The 24084-nt window shown below is 43.6% G+C and overlaps 1 protein-coding gene across 1 annotated transcript; it reads left to right on the top strand.

Moving 5' to 3' along the window:
• LYG2 (lysozyme g2) lies at nt 1–23464 on the top strand. The gene is made up of 7 exons (XM_008008156.3): nt 1–6146; nt 6623–6728; nt 7469–7541; nt 12985–13125; nt 14350–14546; nt 15664–15802; nt 17303–23464. The coding sequence occupies exons 1-7, from the start codon at nt 6112–6114 to the stop codon at nt 17419–17421; spliced, it is 810 nt and encodes a 269-aa protein (XP_008006347.3). The 5' UTR covers nt 1–6111; the 3' UTR covers nt 17422–23464.
• The last annotated feature ends 620 nt before the right edge of the window (nt 23465–24084 follow it).

Below are 24084 nucleotides of genomic sequence, written 5' to 3'. Positions count from 1 at the left end.
AGCCTCCAGCTGAGGCTTCTAACCCCTGCTTCCTCTCTTTGCACTGTGAGGGCCTCTGGCCTGATAAAAGGTCACCAGAACCTTTGCACACAGAGCCCAGAATCACACCTGCCTGCTCCACTGTCTGTGGGGATATGCGATAGCCCGAGTCCCTGTGTGCTTGATTTATTCCTCCCACCATCCACCCCCTCATCCTTCTGCCCTTGACTTTGGTCAGGTTACTAAGGAGACTGAGTTGGAGAGGTCCACAGGGGATTCCAGTTCTCCTAGAAATCAAGACTGCAGGAGGCTGGCACGAGGGAGTGAGCAAGCACTTGGGAAAGGGCCCACGCAAAGCAGGCTGAAGCTTGTATGCTACTGTTTGTGGCAACTGTGGGTGGAGTTAGAGGTAAGGTAAGAGAAGTAAGGTGGGAGAAAACGATGGCCGATACACTCCACCTCCAAAACCTTAAGCTTAAATCTTCCCACTGGCCCCATGATAGCCTCTTACTTTCTTCCCTTCATTTCCTATCCACTTGCCATTACTTTAACCATTCCTTTGCCAAACTCCATCTCACTTGCCCCTGTATCCTCCTTGCATGGCACCTGCAGAGCTGCGCCTCAGCCCTGGACAACTCCAGCCCTCTGCTTTCTTTTTGTCTGTACTTAGGTTGCCGTGTCATACCCCAGCATTTCAATGCCTCTAAATGAACATTTATGGGCTCCAATCTCAACTAGTCCATATGCAGACCCCACTCATCTTTTTGGCTGTCTTTCAGCTCTCTCTCTCCAGTTCTACAGAGTGGCTTTTGCACATGCTCTCCATTGTCTAAGTCCACATAGTTTTTACTCCTCAGCACATGATTTGACCTCCTGTTTCACAAAGGACTTAAAAATCATTAGATAACTCCCTCAGTTTTCTCCCATCAACTCTATACACTGAACTGCATTGCTACCTGATTTTTTTCTCTTTTCTTTCTGTTACAACGGAAGAGGCAGTCCCGTTCCTGTCTCAGGCCAATCTCTACTCTTAAGCTTTTGAACTAATGTCTTCAACATCATTACCTGATCAAATAATCCTATAGTGTGTTGTATCCTCAATATTTTCTACAGCATTTGATTATGTTCAAGTCACTCCCAGGGTAAACCGTGACAAAAGGGTTGTCTTTGACACAAGCCCTTCTCCAGATACCGCTCCAACTCTTCTCTCCATCACAGGTATAGTAAACAACCATAGAACAGTTTTTTACAAAATCATCCAGACTTCTAGGTAAGTGACTGCCTGGGGTCACAGGGTGAACAGGAGAGAAGAGGGAGGGGAGAGAAACTGGGAATGACTGCTAATGGTTGTGGAGATGCTTCCATGGATAATGAAAATGCTCTAAAATTGATTACGCTGATGATTGCACAACTCTGTGAACATACTAAAAACCACTGAATTGCACACTTTAAATGAGTGAGGTCTATGATATGTGAATTATATCTCAATCAAGCTGTTTTTAAAAAATAGCTTACTTGGCCGGTTGCGGTGGCTCATGCCTGTAGTCTCAGCACTTTGGCAGGCCAGGCAGGTGGATCACCTGAGGTCGGGAGTTTGAGACCAGCCTGGCCAACATGGTGAAACCCCGTCTCTACTAAAAAATACAAAAATTAGCCGGGCGTGGTGGCAGGTGCCTGTAATCTCAGCTACTTGGGAGGCTGAGGCAGTAGAATTGCTGGAACCTGGGAGGTGGAGGTTGTAGTGAGCCAAGATCACACCACTGCACTCCAGCCCAGGCTGACAACAGCAAGACTCCATCAAAAAGAAAGAAAAGAAAGAAAAGAAAGAAAAGAAAGAAAACGCTTACTTTTGGCACAATGAAAGACATAGTTAGGGGCTATCTGAGGCAGTCTTTTTATGGTGATGGGACAGTTCTGTATCCTGATTATGGTGATGGTTACTTGCATCTACATGTGGGATAAACGTTCACAGTACTATCCACTTCTGAAATATAAAGAAATATTCTTTAAAAGAGAATGTAAAAATAAACTGGGGAAATCCAAATAAGGTCTGTACCTAAGTTTATAGTATTGTATAATACTAATGGCAATGTTCTGGGTTTGACATGTACTCTAGTTATGTAAGATATTGCCACTGGGGGAAGCTGGGTGAAGGGTACATGAGAACTCTTGGTACTATTTTTGAAGTTTCCTGTGAAATTTAAACTATTTCAAAATAAAAATACTATTTTAAAATTTTGTTTCAGACTTCTCCCTTCTCCTTTCCAAACCACAGGGAGTCCCTTTTTCAAACAAATATATTCCTAGACATGGTTGAATGATCCAGAGGTGGGCACCTGACCCAGCCCAGGTTCATTGGAATTTTTTCCTGGATTTGTTTGTTTTTTTTTAACTTGTGTAGTTTCCCATTAGATCGTTATACTACAACTGTTAGTCCGTTCTTCCATTCGTGAATTTTTTGGAGTGTTTCCAGTTTTGAGCTATTATGAATGAAGCACTATAAAAATTCTTTTTTTTCCCTCTTTTTTCTTTGCAGAACTTACAATCTGTGAAGCTTCTCATACACGTCTTTTGGGAGACATTTTTTTTTTTCATTCCTCTTGGGTAAATGACTAGAAATAAAATTTCTGAGGCATACAGTGTGTTTACTTTATTAGAAACTGCTAAACAGTTCTCCAAAGCAATCATCCCACTTTATATTCCAACCAGCAATGTATGAGAGCTCTGTTTTATTTCATATTCTCACCAATGTGTGATATAGCTAGTCTTTGGTTTTAACCTTTTTAGAGAGTGTGAAATACTGTCTCATTTTGGTTTTATTTTGCATTTCCCTGATGTCTAAAGATATTTACCAATTTTTCATGATCTTTATTGGCCATTTGTATATCTTTTCTGAAATGTTGGTCAAATATTTGACATTGGAAGACCGGTGATGCAACCATATAAGTGGCTTCTTCAACAGGGTATGCGTTTTACCTATCATGTAGTAGATTAAAACCAAGACAAGAAAAGCACTCAGCACCTCAAGCCTGACATTGAAATATCCCGGGGTTAAGTTGAACGTTTTGGTGAAATTTTATGGAAGGGCTCCCCTTCTGCCTTCTCACCAGCTGTTGGTGCCAAAGTGCCTTTGCCACATTATTCTTTTGGCAGCTCCCTCATTTTATAAGTTTCAAAGCTGTGCAACAGATGCTTGGGCTGTAGCTGCTTGTATGGCTGTTTCTGAACTTATCCTTCCTCCACTTCTACCAGGCAGGCTACAGAGTCCTGGCAATGAATAGCTCTTGCTTGTCCTGCCAAGTTTTCTTCACGGCTGAAGAGAGACTTCACCTCCTACTTCCTGTCCTATAAGTCAGTTGTTAATTATTTTTCCTGAGTGCATGGATAAACAAACAAATGAATAAATCAACAAGAAGCTAAGCCATCAGGACCTGAGTGCAAACCCATTATGATAGTAACTGGCATCTCTACGAAGCACTGTAGTTTGTAACATGTTTTTACATATAAAATTTATTTTTATCTTCAAAACAAAGTCACGGGGCATTATTAGCATCTCCATTTTACAGTTGAGGAAAATTAAGGCTCAGGGAGGTTAAATGAGTTGCCATGGTCGTCATCCTCCTTGGCTGTTGTTCCTGAGAAGGGAGAACTATGCCTGGGATTCACAAATAATGACATGGCGGAGACAACCCAGTCTGTATTAGCACAGACTAGTGTTGGGAGGGAGGCAGGTGGGGACACAGAGGGCGAGGGGACCAAGGGAGCCTGAGATGCTGGATTCCTTTAACTCCCAAAAGTGCTAACCTAGGGTAGCTCAGGGCACAAGGGCAGGTCTTGTCTGGTATGAATTGAGAAGCCTTGCCAGGAGCTCGCACCAGAATCTGCTTCCTTGGGTATACCCAGTACCTCAGTTTTCATAATCATTCCTCTCTTCCTAACTACCACAGTACTACTTAAGCTTTTCCATTGAAGTTTTCCAATTGCTGAGGCTATTTAATCATTAGGGATGACTGGAGTCTCCACCACTGAGGCCAGGAACCCTAGATCTGTTAGGATTCCCTGGAAGCTGCTAGAGAACTGCTGCACTGGAGAGTCTTAGGAGCAGGCAACTGATTTGTGGGGAGAGGAGACCAGGCCACAGAGTTTTATTTGTGTAGCACAGACATTGCTTGCATATAGATTGTGTTTTTATTCTGGGGACTGATGAAGATTATGACAGGTGCCACGGTACCCTCAAGCCCCTCCTGGAAGTATCAGTACAACTCACATGTAGCCGTTCTTGGTATCCCTGGGAAGAGATGGAGATTTATTCCGTATATTTCTTCTTAGTGACAAGAAATTTCCAAGATTGTTATACAATAGTACCCACACTTAACCATCCACTGGGTCAGTAGGGCACTGCAGTTAAGAATTAGGCTTTAGAGTATAACAAACTTAGGTCATTCCCCTTCCTGCTATTCTACCAGTCATACCATACAACGTCAGTGCATATTAACTAAATATAAAGTGACACAAAGCCACTTTAGACTTAGTTAAGTCATTACTTTGTATTTTAGAAATGACAACAGCACCTACAAACACTTGACAGATAGTGGTATAAAATCCGTGAGTGCTGTCATTTATCCAGACCACAGACAATGCTTTGTATCCAGATGGACTTGGACCTGTTGCAATGATTGCTCTGCAGGGTCATTTATCCACTGTGCTGGCACTTCTGATATAGTGGAAGAGCGCAGATTTTGGAATTGTACAGTCCTAGGTTCAAATCCTGGCTCTGTCACGTGCTAACTGTGCCATCTTTGACAAGTTACTTAGCTTCTCTGAGTCACAGTTTCCTCGTCTCTAAAATGAGGGATAATGCCTGCCTCGCAGGCCAGTGGAGGATTGAGTCATATAATATCCATAGGAACCTGACAAACGTTGGGTGTTCAGTTGTTCTCTCACAGTTTGAACAGAACAATCCACATCAGTTTGAAAACAACTGGTTGAGTTGCGGAAGCCTGGACATTAAGACCCTCATACCTAGAAGGACTCGTAGCCCCACTAACTGAGAGCCGAAAGATAAGTATTCTTCACATTCGGCAGTGCTTTAAATGTTTTATTAACACTTACTTCTTCCAGTGCACGCAGGGACAGCCCCAGCCTCCTCCTACTCTCTTTTACCTAACTTATCATTCTTTCTTAACTTCTTCTTAATCTCCCTTTCTTGAACTTTCTCATTGCACTTAGCCTGGAAGCCTCAGGCAAGTGGCTCTACTCACCCTGCAGTGAAGTGGGTCATGGGCACCATGTGGCTGGTGATAGACTACGGGTTTCTAAGGCTTGCCTCTGGGCAGTTAGACTCCTGCAAAATCCCTTATTCAGGAGTGGTCCTGACCGCAGCGTTGCCGGGGGTGGAGTAGACCCTCCATGGGTCACTTTCCTGAGAGTCAGGCAGGAAGCATCCGTTGGCTCGGAACAACCCTGCCACTCTTCCAGGGATGGAAGGCTAGAGGCCGTGCCAGGGATGTCTGTTCTACAAGCAGCAAGGCAGGCAGGGCAGAAGTGAATGCCAATGGACTGTGCAGACCTCAGCTTGGAAGGGCATGTTCTCCTGGGAGCGGAGGTTGTTTTATTGCCAGGGAGCTGGGAAGTTGCCTGTGGCTTTGTCTTCCTGTTTCCCGTACAGCGGCCTTGCACCTTTCTTCACTCGGTGGATGTGGGGGAGGACTGTGTGCAGTCTGAGAAACTGGTTACACTTGTGGAAGGACCCAGACCAGACTTCTTCCTCCCCTCCGCGCAATGTGCTTTGCCTGTTTCAAGAACGTCCCTTCCATTTCCTGTTCCTGGGGCTGCACAATGAGCTTCCTGTCTTCCCTTGGACATAAGCCTGAAGAAAGATACTCTCTTCTTGAAGAAGTTTTCATCCCTGGCTGTATCTTTTTTTCCCATATCCTTAGCAAGGATGGACAAATGAGTACCCACGTTGCTACTCCCTGGTTTTGCACTGATCTCCCAGAGCGGGTGACCACACTTGCACCTGCTTGTCAGAAGTGGGATCGGAGTAAGGAGCCAAGTTCACCTATCATGATCATGTGACATAGTGGCTTGAGATCATGTGACATATTGGTATGGGGATCATGTGACATCGGAATGGGGAACAAAGAGCAGGAGACTCAGCATTTCAGGTAAATAACCAATCCCAGAATAAAAATTGCTAGTATTTCCTGTTTTCTTATTTAAAGTGAATTATCTGTTTCTTATTTGCAAATTTAGAAGCTGTTTGGCACAATTTTAGCTATCTAGAAACAATCTATCAAAATATGCCTTCTGAGCAACCTGGGGGTTCATTAGATTAATTAATTAATAGTGGTTAATCAACTCTTTGAAATCCTCTTATTAATGGGGTCACCTAAGTCCTAAGTACTATTATAACCAGGCCTAATGAGGTCAATGGTTTAAAGAGAGGGTTTTAAACCATATATAAAGCTCCTCTAATGATCGTTGGTACAGGACGAAGGTAAGAAAAGCCAGGTGAGTCTTCATGCTGGTGTTTAAAATTTCCTCCGCAGCAGTAGACCACACTGACGTCTACTCAGTTGAAGCCGGGTGCGCAGTGATCTACTGACTAATGGATTCTCCAATTGTTAAATCTATGTTACAGGACAAAGGCCACCGCTTTGGAAAAGCTTGAAGTGCAGTTTGCTGCTGAGTACAGAAGACATTTGCAAACAGAGAGGGGACATTTTCTCTGTAAGGTTGCAAACAAGGTTAGTGCTGGCCTTCTTATATCTCGTAAAACTTATAAGCTACCATTTGAATGAAACCAAGGATAGAGTTGATGGAGGAAGAAATGGAGCAGAGGAAACCTCTTCTAAGTCATGTTCTTTGAGGCTCCTGTTGGTATTTTGTTTTATTTTGTTTTCCCTACAGAGACCCTAGTGTAAGAATGGAAACACCCAGGCATGGTGGCGCGCATATGTGGCCCCAGCTACTTGGGAGGCTGAGGTGGGAGGATCACGTGAGACCAGGAGTTTGAGGCCATAGTGAGCTATGATTGTGCCACTGCCCTCCAGCCTGGGTGACAGAGAAAGATCCCATTTCTAAACAAACAAATGAAAAACCAAAACTGATCCTTGAAGGCAGGGGTAGGGTGAATAACTAGAAAGAAAGGATCAGTTTTTTTTTTTTTTTTTTTTTTTTTTAAGAAAGGGAACAAAATTGTGGGGTTACCAAGCTTAGAGATGGGATGGGAGTGTATATCTGGTTACATACGTAAGATATGCATGGCCCATGTCAATATGAAATTGCATTGAAGTGAGTTGGGAGTTTATGCTTAGGAAAGAGAGTGCGCTAACAAACCATGTACTGAGCCTGTGAGAATACTATCTTGAAACTGGGAAATGAATAGTGGACTGGAAACAACTCTGAACTTTTTAAAATAACAACGCAAATTTTTCTTTAGGAAATTTTCAAGTTTTAAAATTAACCAGTTTCTATTTCAAATCAGAACAGGTCCTGGAAGATCAGATTCCCCGCCATGTTATCCTCTGTGGTGTTTTGGGGACTAATTGCCCTCATTGGTAAGTCACTGGCTGAGATTTAGCATTGTTCACGGGGTCTCCACAGAAACCTCCAGCACAATAATGAATCAGAAAGAGCAATGATTACCTGCAGTGGAAGAGTGAGCTCTCATTCTGACCAGTTTGGCCATTAATCAACTATTATTTCTATAATTAACAGTGTGTTCTGCTTGCTAAGCAGGTGAAAAACAGGATCTATGGGAATTTCAAATAATCTAATATTTATTGATCTGCTTACTTCCTGTCTGACAATGCACCTATCAGACTGGATATCTTACTGAGAGGTATATGGAACAGTGCCTTGGAGGCAAAACACATGAAGAGAAAATTATCAATGCCAAGCAGTGGATGAGAGTTCAATGTGTGTTGGTGGGAAAAAAACACTAGTCTGAGAAAGGTTTGGGAGGAAGAGCTCACATCCAACTAGAATGCTCAGATGTGAAAGGCTTTTGTGGGAGACGTGTCAATTGAAGAATGCTTGGTGATTTAATAAGAAAAGGGAAGAGCCTGCTGGATGGGAAGAATGATTTCAGTAAAAGAGGAGAGGCAGAAATGAATGAAAAGTCTTTGGATCGGTGTGGCCTGGACAGAAGAGGGGATTTCTCGGGGGAAGGCTGGAAAGATAGGTTGGTGAGTTGGTAAGAGATCTTGAATAAGACAATGTTAAAACTGTGACCTAAGCAAAATGAAAAGCCATTATGAGCAATGTTCAAGTTGTCTTTAATTATAGAATGGTGACTGAAAAGAAAGTGTTTCTAAAATGTTTGATTCTAAATTTGGAAAGACAAGGCTACCCAAAAGTAATTTCCAGTCACTTATGGTCAAAAGCAGGGCAACCTAGTTTTAAATTTTTACTCCTTTTTAAATTGCCAGGTGAGAGCAGAGTTAAATAGCCAGCCGATTAATTATGAGCTACCATATTAGCTGTGTATAGCTGAAAGGTGACTCTTAATTTAAAAAGGGCTTGTGTGTTTGTAATGCCTACACAAGCAGTGTAGGGTCCATGGTCATATTCCAGTTCTCTTAAAGCAGTGGTTCATAAACTTTATGTGTAAGAGTCAACTGGGAATGCTGGGCAAAGTGCAGCTTCTTTAGCCTTATACTGCAAGATTCTGGTTCAGTAGATCTGGTGTGAAGAGCCCAGTGATAAGCATTTTTTTTTTTTTTTGAGATGGAGTCTTGCTCTGTCACCCAGGCTGGAGTGCAGTGGTGCAATCTTGGCTCACTGCAAGCTCCGCCTCCCGGGTTCACGCCATTCTCCTGCCTCAGCCTCCTGAGCAGCTGGGACTACAGGTCGCCCGCCACCATGCCCAGCTAATTTTTTTGTATTTTAGTAGAGATGGGGTTTCACTGGGCTAGCCAGGATGGTCTTGATCTCCTGACCTCGTGATCTGCCCGCCTCAGCTTCCCAAAGTGCTGGGATTACAGGAGGGAGCCACTGCGTCCAGCCAGTGATAAGGATTTTTAATAAGCATGTGTGGTGACTTTGATGCCTGTGGTCTGTGGGCCACACAGTGAGCCTGGCAAAGACGGCCTCCCAGTGAAAGGACATTGAACCTGTCAATATAGGGACACTTGATCCAGATAATTTAAACAATCCCTTTCTGTCTCATTCCTTCATCCATCCAACTATACATTCTTCCATTCAGCAAGTATTTATTAAACGTCTACTTTGTGCCAAGCATTGTTCCAGGTGCTGAGGAGGATCTAGCAGAGAAAAACATCTAGTATCTGACCTAATGAAATTTATCTTCTAGTGAGAGGAACGAACAGAAAGAGAGTGAGAGGAAAAAAGGAAGAGAGAGGGAAACAGTGAGAGGAAAGAAGGGAGATAAAAACATTTCACCTGTAAAAATTTTTGATGTGTCTCTAACATATAAGGACCAGCTCTAGCACGAAAAGATGTTCCTGGTTCATCTTGAACATTTTCTGCCCCAGGCTAGCAATCAGCCATTATTCTGAGGAGTGCTAGTTCCTCTTAGCAGGAAATGGTATTTAGAGACCACAGTGTGGGAAGTAAAAGTGCTCCATTGCTATGGAGTTGTCATTTATTTCAGGTGTTTTCAGAGGCGGGAACTAGAAAAAATATATTTTTAAAAGAAAAACAATTATGCATTCAGATATTTCACATTTATATTTCAGAATGCAAGCATTTTTACATCAGTTTTATATTTGTACCTCTGCTATCTTACACTAAAAATCCTAGTTCTAATGACATTAGCATTATTACTTATTTACATACAATAGTGTCAAAATAACTATGACAGTGTTACCAACCAATAATGAGACAGTAAATATAATTTAAGATTTTCTTGTGATTATTTATGTTCATTGGATGTATTCCTATGTAGTGGTATACACTTATATGGATATATTTTAAAGTCACTTGAGATAATTCTCCTCTATATGTTTATTAATCTTTCAATTTGTTATAGAGTTACATTCATTTGTTTTTCTTTTTTATGATTCCTTTTTTTCCTATTTGATTTAATTTTAAAATTTATGATAACATTTACATGGTTCCAAAATAAAAACTTTTTAAAAGATACAGTTAGTCTATCCTCTATCCCTGTTCCCTTTACCTTCCTCTTACCCTCTCCATAACTAACAATTTTTACCAGTTTTTCATTCATCCTTGTATTGTTTCTTTTGAAGATATGAGCAAATCACACAAAATATACAATTGTATTTTCTCCCCTTTCTTACACAAAGAGTGCAATTCTATAAATACTATTTTGTCCCTGGAGAGAATTTTACAGGAGTATATACAGGTCTTACTCTTTCCTTTTGCAGTTGCACAGTACTCCACTGTGGACGTAGCATCACCTACTCAACCAGTCCCTACATTAATGACGTTTGTGTTGTTTGCAGTCCTTTGCTGTTATAAACTGCTGGGATGAACAGCCTGTTGTAAAACTGTGTTCCACAGCAATGTGTGAGACAGCCTATTTCCTCACAGCCTCTCCCACAGAGCATATTATCAAACCTTTGGGCTCTTGCCAACTAAAGAGTTGGAAAATGCTGTCATAATGATGTTTTAATGTGGCCTTTCTCTTCTTTTAAGTGTGGTTTAACATCTTTTATATGTTTAAGGACCATTTTCTTTTTTTGTCTATAAACTGTCTATATATTCTGCTGATAAGGTGATATTTGGACAGAGACCTGAAGACATGATCATGTTGATACCTGGAAGAATAGCATTCTAGACAAAAGGAACCACAAACATAAAGGCTTTGAGGCAGAAACCTGCCTGGCATGTTGAAGGATAAGCACAAGGAAGAATGTGGCTGGAGGAGAGTGAGCAAAGGGAAGGAGAAGTAGGAACAGGAGCAGCCAGATCTAGTAGGCCTTGGAGGCTGCAGGATGGACTTGGCTATTCCCCTAAAGGAGGAGAAAGCCACTGGAAGGTGAAGAGAGAAGACTGATAGCAGCCCGTGCATATTCCCACAGGGCCACTCTGTTTGCTAGGTAGACGATCGGCTGCAAGAGTGAATCAGGGAGGTCAGTTAGGAGGCTGTTAGGAGAGTCCAGATGAGCAATGACACTGGTTGGGACCATGGCAGTAGCAGAGGTGGGAGGAGTGGTTAGATTCTTTTTTTTTTTTTTTTGAGACAGAGTTTCGCTCTTTTTGCCCAGGCTGGAGTGCAATGGCGTGATCTCGGCTCACTGCATCCTCCTCCTCCTGGGTTCAAGTGATTCTCCTGCCTCAGCCTCCCGAGTAGCTGGGATTATAGGCGTGCACCACCACGCCTGGCTCATTTTGTATTTTTAGTAGAGATGAGGGTTCTCCATGTTGGTCAGACTAGTCTTGAACTCTCAACCTCAGGTGATCCTCCTGCCTCGGCCTCCCAAAGTGCTAGGATTATAGGTGTGAGCCACCACGCCCAGCCAGATTCTATTTTTTTTACATCAAACATTTTAATGAATACTTTTTTTTTTTTTTTTTTTTTGAGATTTGAGACAGGGTCTTGTTCTGTTGCACAGGCTGGAATGCAGTGGCACCATCAAAGCTCACTGCAGCCTCGACCTCCCGGGTTCAATCAATCTTCCTGTCTCAGTCTCCCACGCAGCTGGGACTACTGGCATGTGCCATTACACCAGGCTAAATTTTGTATTTTTTGTAGAAACGAGTTTTGCCATGTTGCATAGGCTGGTCTTGAACTCACAGGCTCAAGCAATCCTCCTGCCTTAGCCTCTCAAAGTGCTGGGATTCTAGGCATGAGCCACCACATCCAGCCCAAAGTACTGTCTTATAACAAATATTTGGACTCTTAGGGTACAAATTAACAGTCCTTGAAACAGTTAGAACAAACTTTTCAGCATTACAGAAAATAACCTTGTATCTCCTTTAGCAAAAGCTCTGCCTCTCCTTTAACAGGTAGACTTGGACAGAAACTCACTTTTTAATGACAGAACAAAAAAAACAAGAATAGATTTGACTGAAATCATTTTGGTAAATTCAATTTTTACTTCTAATTTTATTAGACAGACATACACAGGTACTCACCTTCACAGTAAACGATATAAAATAAGAATATATTTAAATTGTTATGGTACCCTTCTTTCTTATCTTTCTAAACAAAGGCAAATTGTTAATCCGATGTTAACATTTCCAGAAGCATTTGTGTCAGAAACGTTTTAAAATTCCTCTCAAGACAATAGACACTGGGGACTCTAAAAGGAGGCAGGGAGGGAGGGAGGCAAGGGTTGAAAACCACACATCAGGTACTGTGTTCACTATTTGGGTGAAGGATCAATAGAAGGCCAATCCTCAGCATCACACCATACGCCCATGTAACAAACCTGCACGTGTACCCGCTGAATCTTAAAAAACAAAACAAAACCTCTCAAGTTTCCTGCTTAAAAACCCTCTGTCAGTTTTAATTCTGACATACAGTATGGTATGACTACAGTGCCTGAAATCCTTTGGGAGGCCAAGGAGAGAGGATGGTTTGAGCCCGGGAGCTTGAAACTAGCGTGGGCAACATAGCAAAACCCCATCTTTACAAAAAGATAAAATAAGCCAGGCCTGGTGATGTGCGCCTGTGGTTCCGGCTACTCAGGAGGTTGGGGTGGGAGAGTCGTTTGGGCCCAGGTGTTGGTACCTGCAGCGAGCTATGATCATGTCACTGCACTCCAGCCTGGACAACAGAGCAGGACCTTGTCTCTAAAAAACAAAGGAAAAAAAAGACTGCATAGGTATTTAGGATCTATAAGAGATGAATTTCACAATATTTTGCATAGTGTTTTTGGATTCAGTGCTGTGTTAATACAAAACAAAACAAAAGGTAGCAGCAGAGTGGGCACGGGGATCTTCTGTCTGATGAACAGATAATGGCAACAAGAGAGTTGGGGAGTTCTGTCTGTGGCCTTCCGCCTTTGGTTTAGTGATGTTTATTGCAGCAACCCACAGGATTCATGTGAGTTATGCTTCCGCCTCTAGGCACTTCCAGGGGCTCGTACCCCTTCACCCACTCAATGAACCCTCACCTACATCCGCGCCTGTACCACGGCTGCTACGGGGACATCACGACCATGAAGACCTCTGGGGCTACTTGTGATGCAAACAGTGTGATGAACTGCGGTAAGTGAAAGGCAGAGCAAACATCTGGCTTTTCCCCTTTCATCGTTTTCAGATTCTTTCTTAGGAAGTCACTTAATTTTGAAAAGGTATAATCATCATTATGATAATAGTACCAAAATGAAAAATGAGCAAAAAACACAATCCTGACCAATCTAACAACCCGCTTCTTTTCATTTTCCACCCTCATTCTTTCCAAACCTTGTCCAGCTGTGTTTGTTTCCATGTGTTGAAACTACTGCTTGAATAAATATTAGAATTTGGCTTTGATTTTTGGGTGGCGCTGCTGTGTTTGCTTCATGTTACACATGAGCATTTGAAGCAATACTGTTCCAAAGTCGTCTTCATCATGTTATCCTGGTTTTAGGGTGTCGGAGCTGGCAGCAACCACAAGGTCACATCGGACCCCAACCCCTCAATTTACAAATCAGAGCCCAGAGACTCAGCAAGGAGGGGGGTACTTCCCAATAGCACAGAACCAGCTAGTGGCAGAGCCAGGCTAAAACATACACTGGCTGACTCCTAGTCCAAGAGGCTTCCCAGTGCACCAGTGTGGCAGCATTTTTTGTGTGTGTGACAGAGTCTTACTTTGTCACCCAGGCTGGAGTGCGATGGCATGATCTCGGCTCACTACAACCTCCACTTCCCAGGTTCAAGCGATTCCCCTGCCTCAGCCTCCTGAGTAGCTGGGGTTACAGGTGCCTGCCACCACGTCCGGCTCATTTTTGTATTTTTAGTAGAGACAGGGTTTCACCCTGTTGGCCGGGCTGGTCTTGAACTCCTGACCTCAAGTGATCCATCCACCTTGGCCTCCCAAAGTCCTGGGATTACAGGCATGAGCAATTTGAAGGAGAAAAAACAGCAGAAGTGGCACCTGTTGGGGGTTGTGGACCTGTCTGTTTCTGCAGTCAGAGATCAAAAGAATATCTTAGAATGGCTGTCCCAAGCCATTAGCAGTGATCAGAGGCTGTGGCTAACTTAGCAAATTTTAAAAAATGGTTTTCTTCTGAAGTAGAAGAAACAGTTTCTTTTCTTTTTTTAACTTTAAATTCTTTCTTTTCTTTTTTTTTTTTTTTTTGAGTTGGGCTCTCGTTATGATGCCCAGGCTGGTTTCGAACTCCTCCTGGGTTCAAGCGATCCTCCTGTTTTAGCCTCCTGAGTAGCAGGGACTGACTTCAGGCACACACTAGCATGCCCAGAAAAACAGTTTCTTTTCTATTGACATAGGGATCCGTGGTTCTGAAATGTTTGCTGAGATGGATCTGAGGGCCATAAAACCTTACCAGACTCTGATCAAAGAAGTCGGGCAGAGACACTGCGTGGACCCTGCTGTCATTGCAGCCATCATCTCCAGGGAAAGTCATGGCGGATCTGTCCTGCAAGATGGCTGGGACCACAGGGGGCTTAAATTTGGCTTGATGCAGGTATTTAGCTAGCAACTTTCTATCAGCCCCACTTCATCCCTCCTCACAGAAGCTCAACCTCAACTAGAAATCCATTTGCAGTGCTTCCAAACCCCAGAATACCCTGGCATCTGGCTACAGGTACTTCAGCATAATTTGTTTCTTTTCTTTTTTTGGGGGGGATGGAGTTTCACTCTTGTTGCCCAGGCTGGAGTGCAGTGGCGTGATCTCGGCTCACTGCAATCTCCACTCCCGGGTTCAAGTGATTCTCCTGCCTCAGCCTCCTGAGTAGCTGGGATTACAGGCACACGCCACCATGCCTAGCTAATTTTTTGTATTTTTAGTAGAGACGGGATTTCACCTTGTTGGCCAGGCTGGTCTTGAACTCCTGACCTCAGGTGATCCACCCGCCTCAGTCTCCCAAAGTGCTGGGATTACAAGCGTGCGCCACTGCGCCTGGCCACTCCAGCATAATTTGATCTGGGATTTCTGCAACACATCTTTTTATGTCATTCAAGGCTTATTCATTATTAGATATCCTGTAAAAAGTATTTTAGGAGTTTTATAACTACCTATTTGTGATAAATAATATGTAATACACTAAAACTGATAAAATCTTATAAGCAGCACTGTTATTACAGGTGTCCTCTTGGGGTTTGTGAGGTAGTACATTTCATCCATGTGGATCAAAACATGGTATAATTGAGCCCTACTTGAAACAACTTGTTCCTTTGGGTAAACTGGAGGAATGGGATCCAAATTATCTGGATATTTGCTTCCAGGCTCGATTTTTAATTGTCTGCAGAAATACAGACTTCTGGCCTTCCCAGTTAGAAACAAATTTTTATCTGAATTAGCTAATTATTTCTTACTATAAATGTATAGACTTTAGGTGTTGTTTCAAAACAACTTTTTTTTTTTATATTAGAATGTTTAGCTAAAACTATGCCATGTCCATTTCTCCCCAACCTTACTTTGTTTCTCTGACTCTCATCTCTATGAAAGAAAGAACAATAGAATTGACTCTTTGGGGATAAAGGCCGGTATCTATGACTTGAATACCAGGAGAGGAAATTAGGAATGGCAGAAAAATGTGTTACCTCATCCAGATGCTGACTTTATTATCTGAATTTTCTAGCTTGATAAACAAGCGTACCACCCTGTTGGTGCCTGGGACAGCAAAGAGCATCTTTCACAGGCTACTGGGATTCTAACAGAGAGAATTAAGGCAATCCAGAAAAAATTCCCCACGTGGAGTGCTGCTCAGCACCTCAGAGGTAGGCTGTATTCTGAGCACTTTGTTTAAATGAGCAATGAATAAGACCACTCAAGGCCAGTGTGACCCGAGACTCTTTGGGAGCATTTCCATGGGGTCAGCAGTGGCCCTGGGAGGAGCTGTCTAGAGGCTGCATTCGCATTCTCTGAACCACAGAGTTACTTTGAGTGGTCCTCCATCCTCAACCTCCATTTCCCCTCTGCAGAACACTGGGGTTCTTATTCATTGCTTATTGAGCTATTGAGTGATACCTTGAAACATAGTGACACCTGTTTCTACCAAAAAAAAAAAAAAAAAAAAAGTAGCTGCGTATGGTGACACACTCCAGTCCCAGCTACTCAGGAGGCTGAGCCAGGAGGATTGCTTGTGCCTGGGAGGTTGAGGCTGCAGTAAGCATTGATCACTGCACGCCAGCCTGAGAGACAGAGTGAGACCCCATCTCTCAAAAAAAAAAAAAAAAAAAAACAAAAACAAAATAAACCAAACATATATATATATGTTTGCCTACCTCTCATAGGTTTTTTCCTGTTATAAGAAACTGTCAACAACTTTCCAAATTGTCTGAACAATTTTACTCTGTGAGTATTCTCAGGACTTCAGGTGCTACGTATCCAAGTGGAAATCGCTGCTTGGCTGATCACAGACCCCCTCAAGTTCAGCATCTCCCAGATGGAATTAACTCACTAACCTCCAACGATAAATTTGCTCTTTCTTCTGCATTTTACGTGTCTTGGAGGCACCATAACACAGCCAGTCATCCCAGCCTGAAAACCAGATTGCTTTCTTAGGCTCTTTGGTTCCTTCTCTCTTCACACCCAACCACATCAATTCCTGTTAGGTTTACCCCCTATCGGCCCATGTTATGTTCTCCACACTCTAATGGCCTTAATCAGAACAGATTCTAGTCTCGACTTCAAGGTCCTTGAAGGCAGGGATCAGGACCAGGCATCTTTTTCTCTGGATATCAGAGCAGAGCGCAATTATGTTAAACATATACACAACTACTAAAGATAAAATTCTAGGGTAAAATAGCATACACACGCATATGTACATGTACCCAAAGAAATAAGTGTGTCTTGGGTACCTTGCAGTTAGTGTGGGATCTCTCCTGGCACATAGTAGGTGCTTGAAAACATTTCCTGAATGAATAAATGAGTGAATAGATGAGTGAATTATTGTATAAGTGAGAGAATGTTACAAGCATTTTCAGCAGAGGATGTACTGGGGGTCTAGTTCTGCCAGGCCTGGATTACATAAAAAAGCAAATCTGATTTTTGCAACAAGAAAAACCAAAGACTTTGGAAAAAGAGAAAGAAAGCAATCTGGAATTTTCCCAGTGATTCTTGGGGTAGCTTGTCCTTTCAGAAAGGGAGAGAGAGGGAGGAAGATTTGGGACTGCCTGCTTTGGAAGATTTGCCTGGAGAGCTAACATCTTGGCCATGCTCATTGCTTATTTCTACTGAGAGTCAATATTTGAGCCTCACTCTGTGTTTCATTTCAGGTGGTCTCTCAGCTTTTAAGTCAGGAATTGAAGCTATTGCCACCCCAGCGGACATAGACAATGACTTCGTCAATGATATCATTGCCCGAGCTAAGTTCTATAAAAGACAAAGCTTCTAGGCAAAGCTCTGTGGGTGGGCCAGGCTGGCAGAGTGCTCAGATGGCCGCCTTTGAGAGTTTTATGTGAATGTGCTGTATTCAACATTGGCAAAGAAATGATTAAAATCATGAAAGAAAATGCATTTCCCAATTTTCTGAATGAAAATAAGAATTGAAAAAAGGAAAGAAAAATAAAAGAAATCCATCCAGTTCACAATATGCTTCCCAGGAAATGGACATATATAATTACTTTGTAGTAAATGTGAATATCATGGCAAGTGGCCCCTAGGTATTCCAGCCAGGCTTCGTTTTAGCCCGTGATTCCAATGGCCACCTACTCCCTGTCTACATAATTGCTAACAAGTTAAGTAAGCCTGACCCGAGCCTTTGTCCTTTCCCTAGTATCTGCCCAAACCACTTGGGCTTTGCTTAGGAGAAGTTCCTGACTCGTAGGCCAGCCAACCCATGGGACAATGGAGGAAATAGGGATGGAATTCTAGCTGCATAGGAAACTGAGAGCCAACTGAGGTGAAGCTGTCATTCAAGTTACATACACCAAGTCCTTCAAACTCACAGCAACCTCCTGTGTTTCCTTTTGTGTATGAAGATCCAGGGACTGGCTTTTCTTATTTTCAGGAGTTGCTGCCACACACTTTCTTTCACGGGGTCCACCCCTCACAAAACATGGCTGAACATAAGCATGTAGGACCCAAATCAATTATGGTTCTTTGGTTGCAAGCAAAAGTAACCGCTTACAGAAATTTTAAACAATACAAGGAAATTACTGGAAGGCTAACAGAACCAACTGAGAAGGTCAAGGAGATGAAGAGACACCAGGCAACTCTGGGGTCTGGGTAGCAGGAATGGGTTAACCATACTTAACAGCATCCCCAGTAATTGAATGAATTAGCACCCTCACCAGTATCCTCATACATGTATTCCAAACACCTTTTCTGATTACGTCATCATTCTGCGTCACTTTCCCAGTGCCAGGAGAGGCTTGGAGCTATGTATCTTGGTCACATACACACCTACCCCTTGGCTATTTTGCTACCTTGGTCTTGCTCACACTACCCACAACGGAGAAGAGACAACTCTCTGGAAGGAAACTGTGTGCTGTTTGTGGCCTTAACTTCCATAGTCAGGAGAAGACACAAGTGATAACATGTTGGAGTGTAAAGTGGATGCGTGACGATGTGGCCCTGCTGGGCCTTTAACTCCCTTTGGAGATGTTCAATGAATGTTTCAGTCTGTCACTTCTGTTTCTGAGAAGGAATAAAGATCAGACGCACCTGCCTCGGCGCCCCCTTGGAGAAAGCCAAGTAAATCCTTCTTTGCCCGCTGACCTCTCAACCCAGCCTGAAGATTTGACCCAGGCAGAACCAGGAATCCTTGTTTCACCGGGCAGGCCAACGGTCAGTTTTGTGTGGCAGCCCCTCAGCAGGTAGGCCAGCAGCTTGTATGACTGGTTGAGGCCTGTGCTGTACCAGGTGTTAAATATTTGTATTATCCTCCCTGCCTGCCCTTCAGATGTTCACTTTGCTCAGGAATGATTTATTTTGGGCTTTCCCTCATATGCATCAATTTTATCTAATCACTAGCCCCTTCAGTGTCACTACTGAAACAATAAAGTACATCTAGATGACATCACTTTCAGGTAATTTGAAAAACAAGAAATAGTACGCTCACGGGTTCCCTGAATGCATTCCTCCAGTGTTCTCTTTATGACTAGGAAGCCAAGAGATGTCCCGTGGGAGACCTCACATTCAGTCGTCTTAGTTTGGTTCCCCAGAAGCAGAACTTGAGGCAAGGATTCCAGTGTGGGTAGTTTATTTTGGAACGCTGGTCTGAGGTGGCTGGATGATACAGGGACAGTAGGACAGCCAATAAAACGTGTCATCAAACCAGCTACCACAGTGGGTACTTGAGCTCAACCTTGCAGGAATACTGCTAGGAACGGTGAAAAACCCGCACCACAGAATTATTCTGCCCAAGGTACAAGGAGCTGGGGCATTTATACATCAACTCCTGAGAGCCGTTGGTTGAGGGATGTGCCCGTAGGGCTTTGGGGGGTATCAATTCTTTGCTACTCTGGTTTGCCTTGCAAATAGGCAACACATATTTCTAAGGAAAAGGGGCTGCAGGCACAGACGTACACATACTGGTAGTTGGAAATCAACTGAAAATTCTAAAAGGCCCACGGATATGGGAGGGTGCTAACAGCATTGGCTTCACCAGGATTAGGTACATCTGGAGGTTGGGAATATCCTTCAAACATTGCTTGTTTTCATCTGTGACTTAACAACATGATAAGAACAATCTGGATATAATACACAAACTTCATTATACCTAATGATTTTCAGGCCAAACTTCTCCACAGCCTGTTAGAATTAATAATTAGATATATTACAACTATCCAAGTCTTTTTTTTTTAAATGGAATTTCGCTATTGTTGCCTAGGCTGGAGTGCCGTGGCGGAATCTCAGCTCACCACAACCTCTGCCTCCTGGGTTCAAGCGATTCTCCTGCCTCAGCATCCCGAGTAGCTGGGATTACAGACATGTGCCACCATGCCCAGTTCATTTTCTTTTTGTATTTTTTGTAGAGACGGGGTTTCTCCATGTTGGTCAGGCTGGTCTCAAACTCCTGACCTCAGGTGATCCATCCGCCTTGGCCTCCCAAAGTGCTGGGATTTCAGGTGTGAACCACCTCACCCAGCCAACTATCTCCGTCTTTATCCTCTTCCCATCTCCATCTAGCTCAACAGCTGATTCCCAGACAGTTGCTAAGAACCCATGTCGAAGATGTTAGACACAAACGTGGCACCATTAGATATGATATCCAGTCATTCTCAATTTCCTTTATATTTTTTGCCTGTGCCCCCTTCAGGCATTATGAATTATTACGTGTCTACATCCTATTATGTAAAATAGCACTTTTATAGTTGTCCAAAAACCAGGTTCTTAGGCCAGGTGTGGTGGCTCACGTCTGAATCCCAGCACTTTGGGAGGCCAACACAGGAGGACTGCTTGAGCCCAGGAGTTCAAGATCAGCTTAGGCAACATGGCAAAACCCTATCTCTACAAAAAATACAAAAATTACCCAGGCATGGTATCACACGCCTGCAGTCCCAGCTACTTAGGAGGTTTGATCGGGGAGAATCACCTGGGCCTGGGGAGGTCGAGGCTGCAGTGTCACAATTGCACCAGTTCACTTCAGCCTGGACAACAAAGTAAAATCTTGTCTCAAACAAACAAAAAACCCCAAAACCAAACCAAAACAAACAAAAAATTAGGTTCTTACTGGAGGATGAGGAAAACTTGTCTTTTTTTTTTTTTTTTAGACGGAGTCTTGCTCTGTCACCCAGGCTGGAGTGCAGTGGCTGGATCTCAGCTCACTGCAAGCTCCGCCTCCCGGGTACACGCCATTCTCCTGCCTCAGCCTCCCGAGTAGCTGGGACTACAGGTGCCCGCCACCCTCGCCCGGCTAGATTTTTGTATTTTTTAGTAGAGACGGGGTTTCACCGTCTGTTAGCCAGGATGGTCTCGATCTCCAGACCTCGTGATCCGCCTGTCTCGGCCTCCGAAAGTGCTGGGATTACAGGCTTGAGCCACCGCGCCCGGCCAGAAAACTTGTCTTATAGTTTTTGTTATGTTTTAAGGGAAAGCAAGGGTTAAAGAAAGACACAGAGAGAGTGGTGGCTCTACGGCAAATGCAGGCTTTATGTCCAGCATAAGACCTGCAGAGGTGAGGGACCAGGTTAATGCCAGTGTCCACTGCTGCTTACAGGCTGGGGCAACTATAGGCTGGGCGGGAGGGGTCTGGAACGGGGGGCATGGCCTGCTGCCTGGGAAAACGTTGAAAACGTGTTCCCGTGATTAGGCAGTTTGGTGTTCTGATGCGGTGTGAGGTTCCTTACACTTCCTTCCAGCAGAATAGAATAAGAGAGTCAGGCGGTTGGGCAGGTGTGCCCGAACCCCTGTGGAATGTTGCACTTTGACCAAGGTCTGCAAAATGGCTGGGGGTTTTACAAAATGGTGCAGTTTGGACTAACAGTTTCCAAAGCAAAAAAAAAAAAAAAGAAAAAAAAACAACAACAACAAAAAAATAAAAACACCTAAAAATATTTCCCTTGCTAGACTTATTCATGATTATATTCTCATCCTTTCTTTTTCTTGGCCATTAATGCCTCACCTGCTGAGAGAACTGTGACCTAATAAGAAACAGGTGTTCAGTCTCTGCAGCGTGGTGCAGGGGAAGCAAGGGGAGGAAGCCTCAGCTTCCCGTAACACAATCAGGTAAGAGACACACGCAAGCAGTTCTCATGAAGCCTGCTGAAAAACACCAATTCGCCTACAGACTTTAATTCCATCAACCACTACATTCCTAACTGTGGCCTCCATTAGGACTTAATTAACAGGTTTGGGTGTTACAATACTAGGTATTAAGAAGTGTTAGGCCAGGTGTGGTGGTTCACGCCTGTAATCCCAGCACTTCGGGAGGTTGAGGTGGGCGGATCACCTGAGGTCAGTAGCTCGAGATTAGCCTGGCCAACACGGTGAAACCCCGTCTCTACTAAAAATACAAAAATTAGCTGGGTGTGGTGGTGCACACCTGTAATCCCAGCTACTGGGGAGGCTGAGGCAGGAGAATCGTTTGAACCTGAGAGGCAGAGGTTGCAGTGAGCAGAGATCATGCCACTGCACTCCAGCCTGGGCAACAGGGCGAGACTCCATCTCAAAAAGAAAAAGTGTTCCCCAGCCGGATGTAATATCCATTCCCATAAAACATTCAGGTAAAGGACACACAGCTTCTTTACCTAAAGTCTGTTGAAGCATTCCACCTTTCATGATCCTATCAACCCTTACCTTTTACTGTTCCCTCATTCTAACTGCAGCTTGCCTCAGGGCTTCATCAATAGGTTTTGGTACCACAGTGCTGGCGGTTCCTGTATTGAGTCCCAGTAACCTTTTCTCCACACCCCACTCCTCCCGACCATTTTGCCTACTGATGTACATAAGGCTTTGGGTCCCCACTGAGGAGGGGTAGAGCCAAGGGACTGTAACCCTTTTGTCAATCTTCATCTTGATGAACCTGCTAACAACTGTCACAGCGATTGCTGGTCAGGTTTCTCATGATAAACTTTGCCTTTGGCTTTTTAAATGTCTCCAAACTGGAGTAAATAGAGTAGGCTTGTTTGGAACCCTTTAATGTTGAGGGACCAGCAGGGGGTCCCTTGGGCCTGCTCAACCTTTGGTAGTGCTGTGTTAAATCCTTTGTTTTAATCCATCAATATCCATTTTATTCATCCCATTTCTTAATAACCATCTAAAGCTTTCCACCCTGCTGGGACAAGTCCCACGACTCTCCTCTTTCTTTTTCTTCTTGGTTTTGCTTCTGTCAATATTTGCTTTACACACCTTCTTTCTTTTTTTTTTTTTTCTTTTTTTTGAGACGGAGCTTCACTCTTGTTGTCCAGGCTGGAGTCCAATGGCGTGATCTCAGCTCATTGCAACCTTCATCTTCCGGGTTCAAGTGATTCTCCTGCCTCAGCCCCAGGTAGCCGGGACTATAGGCAAGCGCCACCACGCCCAGGTGTTTTTTTTTTGTTGTTGTTGTTCTATTTGGAGTAGAGTTGGGGGTTTCACCATGTTGGCCAGGCTGGTCTCGAACTCCTGACCTCAGGTGACCCACCCGCCTTGGCCTCCCAGAGTGCTGGGATTACAGGCGTGAGCCACCACATCCAGACTTTACTATTTTTAAAGGCACCTTTTTCCTGCTTCTTGAACAAGGGGTCGTTGTTTGTTTCCACGACTTGGAACCAACGGCCATTTTATGGTAGGTCCTCAACAGGTAGAGTATATGGTTCCAGAAATGAAGTATTGGAAACAGGTGCGGCATCTCTCAGCATCACTCCCGGTGAGCCACTAGAGGTATTTGTGTTTGCAGTCCCTGCAACACTAAGTTGGGTTGGTCTGAAGGATCTGGCTTTTAGGGACAGAGGCATGGAGGATGATGGTAGAGAACATATCTACCAAGGGACCCAGTAACTCATTGAACCTAAAATATGGCTGCCATCTGATCATCTGGGGGCTCTTGTGCTGTTGGAACAGCAGGCAAGATGAGATCTTATTCTAGTAACCCTTTAGAGAAGATTCAAGAAGACGAGAGTTCTTTTTACTAATGGAGGCATGGATAACTATGTCTGGGGCTCAGAAGATCCACTAGGGCATATCTTGGTTCTCCTGTGCCATATTTGGATGTAACTGAGGAGGAGGGACTTCTCCCTAACTAATTCTATGAGGCCAGCATCATCTTGATACCAAGACCTGGCAGAGACACAACAAAATAAGAAAACTTCAGGCCAATATCCTTGAAGAACAATGATGCAAAAATCCTCAACAAAATTCTGGCAAACCAAATCCAGCAGCACATCAAAAAGCCTATTCACCACGATTGAGCAGTGATTTTTGCACATTGATTTTATATCCTGAGACTTTGCTGAAGTTGTTAATCGGCTTAAGAAGCTTTTGGGCTGAGACTACGGGGCTTTGTCAAATAGGATCGTGTCATCTACAAACAGGGATAGTTTGACTTCCTCTCTTTTTATTTAGATGCCCTTTATTTCTTTCTCTTGCCTAATTGCCCTGGCCAGAACTTCCAATACTATGTTGAATAGGAGTA

Source organism: Chlorocebus sabaeus, chromosome 14, assembly GCF_047675955.1.
Source record: "Chlorocebus sabaeus isolate Y175 chromosome 14, mChlSab1.0.hap1, whole genome shotgun sequence".
NCBI classification, from domain to species: Eukaryota; Metazoa; Chordata; class Mammalia; order Primates; family Cercopithecidae; genus Chlorocebus; species Chlorocebus sabaeus.
Note: the sequence above shows the minus strand (reverse complement) of the source record. Positions and strands in the feature narration are given on the sequence as shown.